The sequence below is a fragment of the Chrysochloris asiatica genome, unplaced genomic scaffold (genome assembly GCF_000296735.1).
Source record: "Chrysochloris asiatica unplaced genomic scaffold, ChrAsi1.0 scaffold00083, whole genome shotgun sequence".
Lineage (NCBI taxonomy): Eukaryota > Metazoa > Chordata > Mammalia > Afrosoricida > Chrysochloridae > Chrysochloris > Chrysochloris asiatica.
In genome coordinates this window covers 13030481-13048452 of record NW_006408601.1, presented here as the reverse complement: position 1 = coordinate 13048452, position 17972 = coordinate 13030481, and the positions used below count along the sequence as shown (strand labels likewise).

Here is a 17972-nt window from a genome sequence, read left to right as displayed (position 1 = left end):
ATAACCTCATATGGATGTGAAAGCTGGACAGTGAATAAGGAAGATCGTAGAAGAATTGATGCCTTTGAGTTGTGGTGTTGGAGGAGAATACTGAAAGTTCCATGGACTGCCATAAGAACCAATAGATCTATTTTGGAAGAAGTGCAGCCAGAGTGCTCCCTGGAGGCCAGGATGGCTAAGCTTTGTCTCTCATACTTTGGACATATTGTCAGGAGAGAACAGTTGCTGGAGAAGGATGTCATGCTAGGTAAGATGAAGGGTCAGAGAAAAAGAAGAAGACCCCAATGAGATGGGATCGCTATGAGTCAGTTCCGACTCGTTGGCACCTGACAACAACATATATATATATATACACACACACACACATATATATATATTAGAGTGATTACCTAAAAGGAAAACTAAAATAGTTTAAAAATGCTAGTACATACAAGGCAAGTAATATTTTCAATAATTTTCGTTGCATAACTATAAAAACCATCTACTGGAGCAACTTATTCAAGCAGATCTTAAGTGAGGATACTGAGTAAACAAAGTTCTCATGAAACTCTTAGAGTAGGTGACATTGCTAAGCATTCAGTTAGTATATTCTGCATGAGGCCAAATCCAAAATATGTCTGGGACCAAAAATAAAAAAGAAGGTGGAGGGGATGCTGCTGCAAAAGATGTCACAAGATTAAGATACACCTGACCCAAACCACAGGGATTTTCAATTGTCTCATATGCATGTGAAAGTTGAGCAATGCATAAGGAAGACTAAAGAAGAATTAATGTCTTTGAGCTATGATGTTGGTGAAGAATATTAAATGTGCCACAAATTACCTGCAGAATGAACAAACGTGTCTTGGAAGAGGTATAACCAGGATATTCCTTATAGTTGAAACTTCATCTAGGAGGGACTAATACATGGAGAAGGATATAATACTTGGTAAAGTAGTGGGTTCACAAGAAAGAGGAAGACCTTCAATGAGATTGACCCCATTGCTGCAATCACTGTGTTAGGCTAACATAGGAAAAACTCTGAGGATGGCTCAGTGATTTTTCAGTTTGTGGCACTGTGGTGTATTGTGTTGACTGTGACACTGGTATTTTAAATAAAAGTACGGTGGGCAAATTTCAATGTAGACAGGCTAGAAAGAAAAAGAGGCAGACCACTTCTGAAGGGCTAAAATCTTATTAGCAGCAGCTAAACACTGTCAGATACAATGCAGAAGATGAGCCCTGTGTGTTCAAAGTCACTCAAAATACAACTGGGAAAGAGCTACGTCCTGAAAATAAGAGTTGACCTAGAATGGAGCAAAGCTTTGGAGACTTGCCTTTATTGATGGGCACAACTCAAAACAAAACAACAACAAAAAAAAAATAGCTGCAAACATCCATAACTGAAACATGGACTGTTTGAAATATGAATCTAGACAAATTAGAAGTTGTCAAAAATGAAATGGGATGCATAGAGATCTGTATCCTAGGCTGAAATGAGCTGAAATGAATTGGTATGGGCTATTTTAAATCTGGCATTCAAATGGTTACTATGTCAGGAATGACAAAATTGAAGAGGACAGGAGTCACACTCATCATCAAAAAGAGCATTTGAAGATCTATGTTGAAGTACTATGCTGTCTGTAATAGGATAATATCCATATGAATAAAAGGTAGATCCATTAATATGACTATTATTCAAATTATGCATAATCACTAAAGCTAGTGATGAAATAGAATAATCCTATCAACTTCTTCAGTCTGAAATGGATCAAACACACAATCGAGATGCATTTATATTTTGTAGCAAAAGGAGGGGAGTGATTGACTTTGCAGTCCAGGATCAGAGGACCCTGGGACCATCAAGGGAGAAGAGCGAGACCCTACCCAGAGTAGCAGTGACACCAGGGATGTCATGGCGCGATGGAGCAGCTGGGGACTTTAGATCCAGAGAGGGAGAGGGGCTGTGTGCTGACGACTGGGGGGCAAGCTTGCAGGGTCTACACCTTGATTGTTTGGTGATATATGGAAGAGATTATAACTATGACAATGAAACAATATAGGATAGGATGAATGTAAAGCTAATGTTCTCCCATGTAAACTATCATAAAATTCATAATAAAACATTAAAAAATAAAAAGATGCATTTATATTTCCTAGTGATTGGGAAGGATCAGTAGTTGGAAAATATAGCATTGGTCACAGAAAAGATGCCAGAATGATAAAATTTTGCAATGCAAACAACTTATTCATTAAAAATACCTTTTTTGATAATATGAAAGGTGATTATACATGTGGAACTTCCAAATCAAATACATAGAAATCAAACTGACTACAAATTCAATCGTATCATTCAAACAAGGCCACAATCCAACTGTGAAACAGACTATAATAAGTTCATGCTGAAGATAAATACATGACCTTGAACATATCCCACCTGAAGTTAGAGGCCATATCAAGAACAGAATTGATGCACTAGACACTCATGCCTGAATACCAGAAGAGTTGTCAGATGAGATTAAGAACATCATACAGGAAGAAAGAAAGACAAGAAAGAATGAAAAGACCAAAATGAATGTCAGAAGAGACTCTGAAACTTGCTATTATGCTGGGGACAGCATACGCAGACCCTGGGTTGATCAGTGGCAGCCCCATTAAACCACCTCTGAATATAATCAGTTTAACCCAGAACAATGTAGCATTTTAGGTATAGATAAATGAAGCCCGGTGCCTGAGATCTTGCTCACAAACAAAAGTTTGCAAAGTGTACAGACACAGCTTGGCTCCTTTCAGGAACCTTGCTTTATGTTATGTATCCTTAAGAAACTGCACGTCGCTACTCTAGATCATTTAAGCCTAAAAGTTAATATATAACAGCTTGATTGAACCTTTTTTTCAGAAAAAATAAAAATGTTAGATGGTTAAGAAAAACTATGAAAATACCTTAAAAGTTGTTCCTGTGAATCATTATGTCCTGTTTTGAATGATTAATCACATTTCAGTTCCGTATCCTGTCTTAATCACATCCTGCCTTTGTGACATCCTCCCTGAGTGAATTACGTCCTTCCTTTGTAACAAATCCCTCCCTAAAAAAGAGACTAAAAGGCTGAGGTAGAGTGAATTTTGCAATGCTGGGCAATGGTAGGCAATATGTTTGCAGATCTGTCTACCTGCCAGCTTGCATCATATCTATGTGTCTGTCTTTTTTTGTATATATTTCATCTCTCTCTTTCTCTATCACTTTTGCCACCAGATCTCCCTTCTTCGTGACACCCACACTTCCTTGTCGAGGCGGGACCCCAACATACGACCTGGACACTCTTATACATAGAGAAACTAAAGCAACAGGAAGAACTGATGAACTAAAAGATTTGAACAGAGAATTTCAAAGAGCATCTTGAGAAGACAAAATCAAATATTTATAATGAAATTTGCCAAAGGGATGAGCAAATTCAGCATTTCTCAATCTGAGGGAATTAAAGTCTTAACTTGGCAATATTGAAGGATTTTATGGGTAAAATATTGAATGATGCAAAAATATTAAATGATATGTACCAAAAAGAAATGGTCAATGTTCAACCATTTCAATAGGTAGTATGTGATCAAGAACCAATGCTCCTGAAGGAAGAAATCAAAGGTGGAGTCCAAGAAGACCATTGAAGGTATTGGCAAAGAACAAAGCTCAATGTAAAGAAAACAAAAATCCTCACAACTGGACCAAGAACTAATGCGATATATGGAGAGAAATTGAATTTATCAGACTTCATTTTATGTGGATCCACAATCAAGCTCATGGAAGCAGTCAACAAATTAAGGAATATACTACATTAGGCAATCTGCTCAAATCAGCTATTTAAAGTGTTATTTCTCAAAGAGACATTTTTGCTCTTTAAGGCATTTCAGACCTAAGCCATGGTACTGTCAAAGCTCATATCCATGTGAAAGTTAGACAGTGAATAAGGAAGACTGTAGAAGAATTGATGCATTTGAATTATGGTGTTGGAGAATATTGAAAGTACCACGGACTACCAGAACAAACAAATGTGTCAGTACAGTGATAATGCTCCTTAGAAATGAAGATGGCAAAACTTTCTCTCTCATTCTTTGGACATTCTATCAGAAGGAATCATTAGTTCCTGCAGGACATCATTCTTGGAAAACTGGAGGTTGATTGAAAAAGGAAGAACCCCAGTGAGATGGATAGACAAAGTGGCACCAATGTAAGCTTATACATAACAATGCTATGAGTTAGAACTGACTGGACTGCACCTAACAATTGTGGGTTAATGCGCTGGACTGCAAAGTCAGTTTGAATCACAAAACTGTCTGTTCAAGCTTACCAGCCGCTCCTTGGAAACCATATACAGGGTCGCTATGGGTCAGAACCAATTTGACATCCCTCAACAACAGTAAGTACAATAAAAAGGTCAAATTAATTCAGACACTTAAAATATAGTATAGGCTCTGAAAAGTGAAGAAACCAGCTTAATTGTATTTAAGTTAGCAGTCAATAAATATATTTTTGAATTGAATGCTTTTTTGCAAAACACTCCATTGCATAAGTGTTCAAAGATCCAGATTTTGATAAATACTCTATTGGAGACATCATCCCTTTCTGTGCTTTTAAGCACTGATGCTGACTGTAGGATTAAGGTAAAGCTTCAAATGTCAAATTTATTTTGCTATTGTTCTTTTATGATATGTAAAAACCAGGCCCAGTCAAGGTTGTGCTTTGTAGCTCAATATGACTAGGGGTGGTTGTTGTTGTGAAGTGCATTGAGTCAATTCCAACCCATAGTGACCCTGTATAAGGTTTCCGAGGAGCAGCTGGTGAGCGGGAAGCACTGACCTTGCAGTCTGATGCATTAACCCACAGCGCCACACCAGGACTCCATGACTAGGAGTTTGTTGTTAAGTGCCATTCAGTCAGTTCCGACCCATAGTGACCCTATATAGGAGTTGCTGGTGAGCTTGAACCACCGACTCTGCAGTTCAAACGGCTTTGCAGTCTGAAGCATTAACCCACAATGCCACACCAGGACTCCTGGCTAGGGGTTGCTGTTGTTGTTAAGTGCCGTTGAGTCGGTTCCGACCCATAGCGACCCTCCACAGGATTTCCAAGGCTGTAAATCTTTACGGGAGCAGAATGCCTCCTCTTTCTCCTGCGGAGTGGCTGGTAGTAGAAGATAGTAAATCCCTCAGTCAGTGAGTTGTGTGTGATTCAGCTTATGCACTTATCCTGTTTCAGAAAGACTTACATATCAGGAAATGGAGACCCAGAGAGTGGAACATTTTGAACTAGGTCAAGAAAGAGAACAACTTGAACCTAGACCAGAGTTGGGGTCCTTGTGTTCCCCCATCTGGTCCTCATATACTCTGTGCATTGCTTTCCAGTGTGAGTCCAAAGTTGCTCCATATGTTTCTGGCTAGTCAAAGCTGCCAGTGCTGTTAAGTGCCCTGAAGTCACTTCTGACTCATAGGGTTTCCAAGGAACAACTGATGGGCTTGAACTTACGACCTTGCAGCTAGCAGTCCAGTACTTGTGCTATGATGCCACACCTTTAGGAAATGCCTAAACAGTGGGGAAATTGCCATCCAAAAGGGTAGGAGGTGGCTAGTCCCTATAGGTACTTTGAGATCCTTTAAGCACAACTTCCAGTTATGACTGGATTTGTTCCAAAGTCCAAGTGGAGAACAACACGGAGAAACACAGATGTACTGTGTCAGCTCAGGTCGTCAGAGAGTGAGCAATACACCACATTGGTACATCTGTCTCCTCCTTTGTATTTCTTAAAATGCCACCCAAGTGAATATAAGACATTTTTGAGAATCACTGCTTTAGAAAATCAGACTTCATCAAGATTTGACTAGGGAAACTAGAGATACAGGATAGTCAGGGAAAATCCTAGGAGCAAAGAAGTATAATCAGTACAGGTGAGGGAGGAGAGGAATAGAACTGGGGCAGACCTGAGTATGCAAAGACAGCAGAAGAAAATAAATTACTGGTGCAGCAGCAAGATCAAGGAGCTAGATTGATGCCCAATGGAGTTTGGATCTTATTTTCAAAAACATAAAATACCAATTTGTTAATATGTTAGTTTTCCTCACAACATCTGCATGAAAACTGACAACCATTGACTCCCACCATTGTGTCAAAACACAGAGTATATGTCACCCTTTGTTAACCATGGATCACATTCCTCTCCTTCTGTAAATACCCATTTACAACTTCACATGTGCCCTCTCTCCTGACAAGATAAAGATAGGAGAATTTCCTCAAAAATTATGATTCTTCAGTCACATGATCAACTTTAGGAGAAAGAGGCAGATCTTAAGCAGTTTTGCTCATAAAATATCATTTGCTGATTACAGTAACTGATGAAGCCAACAGACAATAGCCAGGTGTTAGCATCTTCATCTAACAAAAGTACTGGTGTGGTACTGTAGGATAAGCACTCAATGTCAACGACAGTTCAAACCCACCAGCTACTTCTCGAAAACCCTATCCAGGGTAACTATGACGGCACTTAACAACAACCAGAAATGATGGCGTGGGTTTGTTCTCCTGAGAGCTTATGGCTGCCACCGTTTAGATTCTAATATGTAGTATTTATTTCAGTGTCTTAGAGAGGTGGGTAGCATAGCTGAGTACACATTTCACAACCACTTAGAAGGAAAAATAGCTGCTAAGCATCAGTAGTTGCATTATTTAAAGTTTTTATTCTAATGTGCTGATTTTCAATGCCATTAAGATATTATTGTGATTGTGAAAATTTCATATCATAAATATCTCAAGAACAGAGATTTTTCTTCTTCATATCTATATTCCCAGAAGGTCTAAAACACAGAGCTGGTACAATACATACTCTCAATAAATATTTTTCAGAAACAAAAGAATTACATGATTTTGTGATATTTAATATCTTATGCCATGCACTGCATTTCACACAGTTGGTTATGTCAAGCCAAATATAAAATAAATCTAACCTGATATAATTTTGAATGTCTGTTTTGTCAACCATAGACACATATGCATTTGTTGCTAAGTGTCATCAAGTTGATTCTGACCCATAGTGACCTTGTATAGGGTTTCCAAGGAGCAGCTGGTGAGCTTGAACCACCGACCTTGCAGTTCAAACGACTTAACAGTCTGATGCATTAGCCCACAGCGCCACACCAGGACTCCACATATGCATTTAGTGCCTGCTATATGCTAGGAGTCCTGGTGTGGCACTGAATGATAAGCACAGGAGTGCTACCCACGAGGTCAGTGGTTCAACCTACCAGTATTGAAATCCTATACAGGGTCCCTATTAGTCAGAACCAAGTCAACAATACTTAACACCACCAACAACAAGTATTTCACTCAGAAGTGGGGTGCAGTGATGAATAAATAGGTAAGGTCTATATCCTCGGAGAACATACATAATTGTGTTGGTGGTGGCAGTGTGCTGTGGAATTGGTTCCAACTCACAGAGACCCTGCATAGTGTTTCCAAGGCTGTAAATCTTTATGGGAGCTTACTGAGGTCAGCAGCCCAACTCATAACCACTAAGCTTCCAGAGCTCCTTGTGTTAGGAGCCAGAAAATTACACACATACATAGTAAACTTGAGAATTATTTTTAAATGCTTTGTTGTTAAGTGCCGTCGAGTCAATTCCGACCCATAACGACCCTGTATAGGGTTTCCAAGGAGAAGCTGGTGAGCTTGAACCACTGACCTTGCAGTTCTAACAACTTTGCAGTCTGATGCATTAACCCACAGCGCCACACCAGGAGTGATGTAATAAAGTGACTAGGGAAGGAATACTTTAGATAAAAGTAATGATTGAACTGGGAGGTAAGCAATAAAAGGGAGACAGCCAGGGCTCAAGTGCTCTAGGGAGCACAGCAAAGACAGAGACCCTTTGTCTCTGGGAATGAACTCACAGCCATAAAATGTCCAAAGAGACTAAGTACATACACGTAAGTACATACAACATAAGTAAGAAGATAAGGGCTACATGGGACTCAAGAACTGACTCAAGAATTAGGCAGAGGTAGTGGTTATGAGTTGGGCTGCTAACCTCACGGTTAGCAGTTTGAAACTACCAGCTGTTCTGCGAGAGAAACATGAGGCTTTCTGCTCCCGTAAAGATTTACAGCCTCGGAAACCCTGTACAGCGTGGCTAATGGGTCGGAACCAACTCTACGGCACTTAACAACAGATCCGTTCGAGTCGTGAAGGCCATGTGGAGAAGTTATAAATCTATTTTAATTTCAATAGGAAGGCACAAAAAACAAGAAAATGACATGATCTAATTTGTGCTGTCTACCAAATAAGAGATAAAAATTTACAAAGATTTGTCCTAAAGTATGAAAAGGCACTTAAATAATCAAGTACTCAAGCTAAAAATGCTAATAATCGAAACAGCTCTATCCCTTGCCAAGGAGTGCAGTTTGCTGTGGTTTTTTTGATCAGACCCATGATTAGGTGAGGGATGAAGCAAGTACCTCCACAGGGATACCAGTCATCACAGCAACGAGCAATCAGCACTAAGATACGTGCTAGAGAGGGTGACCATGATATCTACCATTCCACCAGGGATGTTCGTAAGAACAGTCCCTGTGTATTGTTAATTATATCAGAGCAAACATGCATGAACTGGAGCTGTTCCTGGCATCTGGGATGTAGACATCCATGTGTCAGGGGATCTAGATTTGGGTCTCAAGTTATGAGGCAGGCAGGCCTGCAAAAAGAGGCGCTGGCCCACCATGTCCCCCAGCCTCATAGCTCATTCCTGGAGCAAGGTTCACATGCCAGGAAGTAAGCAACAGACCATCTCAGCCTCATGTGATTACCCAGGCTAACCTCCTGTTCCTGACCCCCCTCTGGGAGGGAACAGGGGCCCGAGCTAATGTTTACCTACTTCCACTCATACATCCTTCCCACCATGTGTTTGAACCAATCAATCCCAGGTAGCCCTGTGAAGCTGCTGGCCCCCCACTAACCAATCCCAAATGAACTCATGTATGCACCCTCACATAGAGAAGATGGGGCTCAGCCTCTGGATATGAATCCACTGAGCCACATGCTAGCACAATAAAGCCCTTCCTTTGTTACTACCCACGTAGCCTTGGCAACTCCTTCAGAGCAACTCCAGTAACGGTTATATCAAACTAACTGTGTGGCTGAAAGACATCTTCCTTTCTGAAGCAGAATTTCTTTAGCCTATAGTGCCATACCAGGACTCCAATCGAAACACATGCAAGGCTAAAATGTCTTGAGTTAGCTAGAGAAAGGAATGATATCTTGTGAAGACATTGAAGAATGCTTTGAGTAAAACAGCTGAAATTAGGAAAATAAATACCATATGCAAATCAATGCAATCAAGAAAATTGCACCTCATCATAAATTCAGAGTACTGTTCCATTCCAGCTAGTGGGGAGACAATGTTTGAAAAGGCACACAAGTATGTAATAGGTCCAGTTATAGTGGTGGTGTGCCATGGAGTTGGTTCCAACTCATAGTGACCCTGCATAAGGCAGGAACAGAAAGCCTCATTTTCTCCTATGGAACAGCTGATAGTTTTGAACTGCTGATCTTGAGGTTAGCAGCCCGACTCATCACCACTAGGCTACCAGAGCCCCATTGTTATTGTTGTTAAGTGCCGTCAAGTGGATTCTGACCCATAGTGACCCTGTATAGGGTTTCCAAGGAGCAGCTGCTGAGCTTGGACCACTGACCTTGCAGTTCAAACGACTTTGCAGTCTGACGCATTAGACCGCAGCGTCACACCAGCCGGCCAATTACAAAATTGGTTCAAATACATGATCTCTATGGATTTTTGTTTACTAAAATTTTGTTGTGGATTTAATTATGTTGTTGTTAAGTGCCGTCGAGTCGGTTCCGACCCATAGCGACCCTGAACAGGGTTTCCGAGGCTGTAAATCTTTACGGGAGCAGAAAGCCTCACCTTTCTCCTGCAGAGCATTTGGTAGTTTCGAACTGCTGACCTTGTGGTTCGCTGCCTGATTTGTAACCACTTAGCTACAAAAAAAACTATGTTGAAGTACTAACCCCTGGTGGTTGTTGTTGTTAGGTGCTGTGGAGTTGATTCCGACTCATAGCGACCCTGTACAGGGTTTCCGAGGCTGTAAATCTTTACAGGAGCAGAAAGCCTCATCTTTCTCCTGCAGAACAGCTTGCAGTTTGCAGCCCGATTCGTAACCACTATGCTATCTGTTAACCATAATCTGTTTGGAAATAGAGGTTTTCTTTCTTATCGTTAATCAAGTCAAACCAGAGAAGAATGGCTGCTAAGGTAATTATCAAGTGGTGCCTTATCAGCATGTTGTTGTTAAGCACTGTGGAGTCGGTTCCGACTCATTGCGACCCTGTATAGGGTTTCCAAGGAGCAGCTGGTGAGCTTGAACCGCCAACCTTGCAATTCAAACGGCTTTGCAGTCTGGTGCATTAACCCACAGCACCATAGCTGACTAGAAACAGAGACACATTCCAGGGCAAAACAGATACAATGTGAAGCTCCTTCTACAAGCCAGGGGATGCCCTGGGCTACAGAAGATGAAAGATACAAAGATTTTCTAGAGCAGAGAAAGACCGACTAGCCAGCCCTGCTGACACCTGGATTCAATCCCTAGCTTCTAGCTAGACCTGTGAAAAAAATAAATCTGTGTTCTTTAAAGTTACTAACTTGTGGTATTTTTTGTATGGCTGTATTAGGTTACTGAGACAAATGTTAAGGGTTTCTCCTTCAATTTTATTTTCAATTAGAAAAAAAATAGAACCAACATTTAATATTAAATATATTGATACTTGAACATTTCTCTCTCTTCATCCACATACCTTAACAATGCTCACATATCCACATAGGGAACATGATGGTCCTTTAGGATAAGCACAGGTTTATGAACCACATGGTCAGTGGTTTGAGCCTATGTTGTAGGAGAAAGATAAGATTTTTTGCTCCTGCAAAGATTTACAGCTTCAGAAATCCTATACAAGGTTGCTATGAGTTGGAAATGACAGCCCTTAACAGCAAGCATACCCAGAGATGTACCCTGATAGGTTCCGGAAGTATATGAAGACCTAGGACTGATGCTAAGGCTTTGCAGAAGTTGCAAGTCATTAATATTAAAAGGAATACAGATCAAATCTGGATTGTCTTAGATCACCAAATCTTACAGTCTTCATATGGATTCCATATGGAGATTCTTTCCTTTTTACAAATGAATGACCTGAGGCACAGATGAGATAAGAATTCACCTAACATTAGTGAGAAGTGGAATCTAATCAACAGCAGCTAACAACAACAGCCAATTTAGAAATGACAATACTGGAGTTTGCATCAGCGCAAGGCTCTGTTTTACGTACTATGCTATATTCCTTTCTAAACTTTGCAGGATGTTAAGATTATGGTGGACAATAATGCTAATATCCAGTGTTGCTTAATTCATCTTTAAGGCAAGTGAAGAAGCTAAAAAAGACTCAGTGGATATTGGCGGCAATGTTTAAAAAGGATATGCATTGAATGAAGACAAAATATTCTCACAATCAAATTCTTGCTGTCTAATTCAGTAACATGGACATTTGGAAGCCTATTTCCTCTAGATCTGTCTAAATCAGCATTAACAATCGAGCTGAATCCATATGACAAGAAACTACTGGTTTGGCTCAGGTCCTCACAGAAACAGTGATAGTTACTATCATTGTTTGTTGTTGTTGTGTGCCATGAAGTCGGTTCTGACCCATAGCGACCCTGTAAAGGGTTTCCGAGGCTGTATCTTTATAGGAGCAGAAAGCCTTATCTTTCTCCCGCAGAACACCTGGTAGTTTAGAACTGTTGATTTTGTGGTTTGCAGCCCGATTCCTAACCACTACGCTACCAGAGCTCCTTAGATTTCATTAAAGTTTCAAGGTGTTGAAGGTGAGGAACTGTGTCTGCTGATTTTCTGTTTTCAACATTTAATAGAACCACAAATGTGATTTTCCAAGAAATGATGATGGTGGTAATAGCAACAATAATAAGGTTAGTGTAACTATATCATCACATTTAATCCTAACAGCAACAGTTATACATGATAATCCCTAGTTTTACAAAATCAGTTTAAGACCAAGAGATTCGGTGATTTTCACAGCACAAGAGCTGGATTTTAAACTGAACTTCCTTGCGCTAAAGTCAGAGCTATTATTTCCCCTGTTCACAGATGTCTCCAAAGCTGTCCCAACATTTCTGCAAATCACCATGTTCTTTTCCTTGTAAAGAATAAAATGCTGCAACATACATTTATAATGTTTCTGTTGTTATTGTGTTAAGTGTCAATTGGTTCCAACTCATAGCGACCCTGTCTGTATATAGGGGTTCCAAGGAGTGGCTGGTGAGTTTGACCTGCCAACCTTGTAGTCCAGCACATTAACCCACAGTACCACATAAGGACTCCAGTGTTTCCGTATAAACATAAAATTCCATACTTCAAAACCCCTAGGCTGATCCCTGAATTTTAGAGGGAGGAAACTTAAAACTATTATGTTAGGCCAGGGAGTGGTTGTGTTTTCATCCAAGGCACTACATAGAGTACCAATTAGTCAGTCTTTCCTGAGAAGATCCAGGTAGATAAGGGCATGACAGAAAGCTGCTTACCAATACAGGACTCCCCAGACAGTGAATAGGTCCCATCGTCATGGAAACCGCTTCTGCACTCACAGTGGTACCACCCTGGCAGGTTAACGCAGCGGGAATGGTTGTGGCACTCAATGATTCCCTCTGTGCACTCATCAATATCTGCCTCAGAGAAAAACACAAGCCCACCAGGACATTAATTTCTTTTGACACTAACCTTTTAGTAAACATCTAAAACATGCTCATGTCAACATATCAATTAAAATGGATTTTTCTGCAATCAAAACAAATTGAAAGCTACTTTCTTGTATGCTTTCTCATACCGAACAATGAATAAAAGGTGAGCACCACAAAGGCATTCCTAGCTTGAATGATGCTGGCTTCTGAATCATCAAAAACCAAAGTGAAGAATGCTTAGCTCAGTTTTGGTATTGGATGGAGATTTTACTCAGATTCAGTGTTTCATAAATAGTAATTCCACATAGAATTTGAAGTTCTGTGAAAATATTTATGAGCAGATAAGCTTGGTAAACTCCAGATTCAATAGTGTTAAATTGATATATGTGTCGCAGTCTTGGAGACTTATGATACTAACACGACCTGCAAAGCTCTGAGTAGAGAAGGATCATAAGCATTGCTTCCCAAACATATTTGACCATAGAATGTCTTTTCTTGGGACAGTTTTAAAATCTTGTGCAACATCTATGCAACATGGTTTAGGAACTATTGTTTTAACTCTGAATGCTGCTGTTTCAGTTGAGGACTAGGTTAATGATATTTAATCAGAAATCTTCATTCTCTAGTCATTCCTGATGACAGGAAGTCTTTGGGCTTTTTTGCTGCTCTAGGATCTGGCTTTTTAAGGACCCCTGGTAGTGTAGTGGTTAAGAATCAGACTGTGAACTGCAAGGTCAGCAGTTCAAAACTACCAGCTGTTCTGCGGGAGAAAGATGAGACTTTCTGCTCCCGTAAAGAATTACAGCCTCAGAAACCCTGCACAGGGTCACTATGAGTCGGAACCAACTCCATGACACATAACAACAACAGGAACTGGCTTTTTAGGATCTGCAAATATCTACATCATGCACTGATCTTCTCACCCAAAGACTTGTTCTGAGTTGAAGAAGTTTGACATTACAGAAAGATGAGGTACCCATTGCTACACAAGGGTCAGCTCTTTCTTACAGATTCTGTCTTGTAATTACTACTTGGAACATAGCCATTGCTAGTCATGACTCTCCTCCTACTTCTCCTGGGAGCATCTGAACCACAGCACTCTTATAGGAATAGAAATTTAATTAACCCTGGTATGATATAAGACATAATGAGTAGAACACCCTTTGAAGTCTTTCTCAACAGGGGCATGTTGTGGACATCCACTCTTAGGCAATCAGCTACCAGGGATTCTATCCCCCTTAATAATTTCTAAGTTGTGCTCGTAACTGTGAATTTGGTTTGAAACCGGACACTCATTTTACTGCCATCTTCTTCCTCTATGTCTTTTATCCTTATCCCTACACAGTCCTGTCACAGCTTCCTTTTGTTCTCTGTCTGCCATCAGTTCTCAGCACCCAATGCTTCTATGGACCCTCAGCTGTTGAAGGCAGGCGGCATGTGCATGTATTATTGTTAACTGCTGTCTATATGGTTCCAGCCCATAGCCATCATGTATAGGGTTTCCAAAGAGTGGATGGTAGGTCCAAACTGCTGACCTATGGTTAGCAGTCCAGTGCTTACCCTACAGCGCCACACCAAGATTTCACATGTATAATAAATTTTACAAAATACATTTTCTAAAACTGTACAATTTTACAAGTCTATTGTTCTTTGAGACACATCTTGAATCACTAAATTTTTCAAAATTTAACATGGAGAGTAAGTGGTAAGGAGGGAGTCACCCTGAAGTAGGAATCAGGAAGTTTTCATGCTCAATCTTGCCTCAGTCACTGACCTCACTCGCCAGAGAAATGTGGACGGATACAGAATCTGAGCGTCTTTAGACCAGAGTTTACCTATGAGAATATCTAAACCAAGTACCTCACGCTCAAGGGCATCAACTTTAATCCTCTATAAACACTTGCCCTTTATAAATACTTTCTCAGTAAAAGAAGGCCTAACCCTACTATGTAACAGAGTCAGTGCAGTGATTTTCTGAATACAAGGTACCAGGAAACACAAAATGTCTTTCATATAACTAGGGACCAATTTTTGGAGATGACGTCTATATGTGTTAAAAAAATAAAACATAACTTTCCTTTACGTCAATTCTGAATCCTGGGGACCCCATAAATGTTAGAGTAGAAATGTGTTCTGTAAGGTTTTCAATGTCTGATCACCGGGCCTTATGAAACATTTTTGGGTGAACCTCCAACTTGTCAGTTACCAGCAGAGACCAATGACTGCATCATCCAAGGACTCCTTATCTACCTTCTTGTTAAGTGCTGTCGAGTTGGTTCCAACCCATAATGACCCTTCATAGGGTTTCCAAGGAGTGGCTGGTGAGCTTGCAGTCCAGAGCATTAACCCACAGCACCATATCAGGCCTCCCCTCAATCTTAGGCTGAATAATTCTCTTTGAAGAGAATAAGAACAAATTCTCTCTCAGACTTTTATTATCAATACTCCCTGAAAGGTGACCATAATGTCTACAGACCCTGTCACCTGGAAGCAGAGGAAATTATAGACAACAACCATCTAGTCATGGTTACTGTTACAGGAAACCCAGAAACAAAAGGCAAAAGCATCACTAATAACCAAAAATATCGTCTGCCCACCTGGCTATACTGTCTAGGATAATTTAGGTCTGTTTCCTTCTCATTCCCTCTCACTCTCAAAACCATCCCAGTGTGGAGGACTCATTATGCAAAGAACTTCTCCAGTCCTAAATATATCAGGGATTACTAGGAAGAAGGACTGGAGAATGCCATGTAAATACTTTCTCAATTCAGTTTTCTGTATCCCAAAATTTAATGAGGAGAGAGAGACCAGTTCGTTTCCATGATTCAGCAGGGACTCACATAGAAAGTGAAGATAATCAGACTTGTATACATCTACAACTTTCCGAGAGACAGTAGGAAGTATTGGAAAATTCATGAGGATGCCCTTTGCCTGGGAACCTTACTTCCCACAGCAGATTAAGCAGGTGTCCTGGTGTGGCACTGTGGGATAAAGCACAAGGTCAGCAGTCCAGACTCACCATCCACTCCAGAAAATTGTTTCATATGCAACCATACTGCAATTGAGAGCTTCCCACAATTTTTTCATGTTCCTAAAACTGGTAGTTTTTTCTGCATAGTCACAGCTGTTATTAAGTGCTGTCAAGTTGGTTCTGACTCATAGCAAACCTGTATAGGGTTGCCAAGGAGAACGGACCTTGTGGTTCAAATTGACCTTGCAGTAGAGTACTTATCCTAATGCTCCATATCAGTCATGGTAGTTGTTAAGTTTGGTTGAGTCAATTCTGACTCATTGTGACCCTGGATGGGGTTTCCAAGGAACAGCTGCTGAGCTTGAACCACTGCACTTGCAGTTCAAATGACTTTGCAGTCTGACGCATTAGCCCACAGCGGCCACACCAGGAATCCTTGGGGATCTTGCAACCTATAAATGATAGTTTTTCTCCCAGATGAGTTGTGGCTGTCTTTGCCTTCAGAAAGTTGTTTTTTCCCTTCAAAATTTGCTACAGGCAAGCAAGCAAGCAAGACAGATGTTCTACAAACAGGGTCTCTATAAGTTCACTATGGAATCCTATTTTCTCTCCCAAGGAATTCTGATACATCACAGGGACAATAAGTAAATTAGCTACCCCAAAGAAACAAACAAAAAATCTTTTTGTGTGTGTGGTGTAGTGAATTATTTAATGTCTCATCTAGCCATAGTCTTTGTCAACTCCCACCAAACAATTTTTTTCTGATGGATCCCAGTAAGAGCAGGTGGGGGAAGATGCTGCTGTATTCTGTAATTGAGCTGTGAGCGATCATTACCAGGGTTAATTGTGAAAACTTGAAACTCTAACATGGGTATAAAATGAGCCATCTCAGAAGCAAAACCAGGGATCTAACTACCAACATGGGAGAGGCAGGAGTAGAGCATGCCCTTTGGGCCCTGAGGTGCCTGAACATTGAATCTCTTTGACCTAAAGACAGAAAGTAATGACACCAGAGAAGTGACAGGAGTAGAATCTAGAGAGTCATCGAAGCAAGTAGAGTTGAGAGAGCTTTGGGCAGGAGGCTTGCTTACATAGTGGGGTGTCACCAGAAACAACTGGGTTTGCTGAGAGCCTTGAGGCTGATGCTTATGGTGGAGTGGGGTATTTTGTTAGTATGTATGTCAGCAGTCATCAAAGAGCTTTGTAACATTACCCAGGCAAACAGAAACTTGAGTAAGGAGAGACTGCCCTAATTGGAACAACTGTGCCCTGAGTATTTCTGACCCTGAAGTGTAACCTGTTAACTTCCCTAATAAAGCCTGTAACTGTGACTATATGTCCTGAGAGTAGAATCTGTATTATTAATTTCTGTATCATTAGTGATTAAGCATTTTCCACATAACAAATACCATTATTGACCACATCATACAGCTAACAAATGCCGACAACAGGTTCCAAACTAGTTAGAACCCTTATGTTTAGACACTGCATCAAGAAATGAAGGCTTACAAAAATATTGCAGTGATTCACTTATATCAACATTTACTGAGCTAAAAGTAAGTGCCAAGGATTATTTTGTGTTGTGCTGAATGCCAAGGTGAATAATAAATTATTCCTCAAATCCAGGAGCTCAAATCAAGGACAGAAAATATACACACACTATCTTTCAAACCCCAGATGATAAAAATACCCTCTTCTCTGACTCCTCTAAACAGACAAGCCCTGCCTCATCTTGTACACGCATATATATATGTATACACATCTATGAAAGAATATATCTTGCTCTAACACAGTTATTTCCCAGTATGTTTCCTCTCCACCAAGGCAAGTTCCTCAAGAGTAGGGGCAACATAATTTCAACTTTACTAGAAAATAGGAAATGTCAGAAAGCAAGCAGTTACACTGTAACAGTTTCATGTGAATGAATGAATGGAAAAACAAATGGCTAGAGAACTAAATGAATGTATATGAGCTGTAAGAGAGATTCAAAATACTCCAAGAGTTTCTACTATTTGCAAATCACAATGATATATCAAATCACAAAACTAAATATGGAAGGAACAAACAAGATGGCAGATCGGGTAGACGTATAGCAGAGAGATCCGACAACAACAACACAGAATACCTGACCAAGCAGGCTCAGGGGATGGTCCCAGAACTCTGAACCACATATAAAGGAATACTTAGAAGGTTGGAAGGCTCACAGCTGGGGGAATTTGTGGCAG

The 17972-nt window shown here is 40.4% G+C and overlaps 1 protein-coding gene across 2 annotated transcripts in view; it reads right to left on the bottom strand.

Moving 5' to 3' along the window:
* NELL1 (NEL-like 1 (chicken)) overlaps window positions 1-17972 on the bottom strand; it is a 1454777-nt gene that overhangs the window by 42370 nt on the left and 1394435 nt on the right. Inside the window, exon 16 of one of the 2 annotated variants that reach the window (XM_006865820.1) lies at window positions 12621-12761. The exons of the other annotated variant lie outside the window; for it this stretch is intronic. Coding sequence (XP_006865882.1) covers window positions 12621-12761 — 141 coding nt within the window. The remainder of the gene's footprint in view (window positions 1-12620; window positions 12762-17972) is intronic. 2 annotated transcript variants of the gene reach the window in all.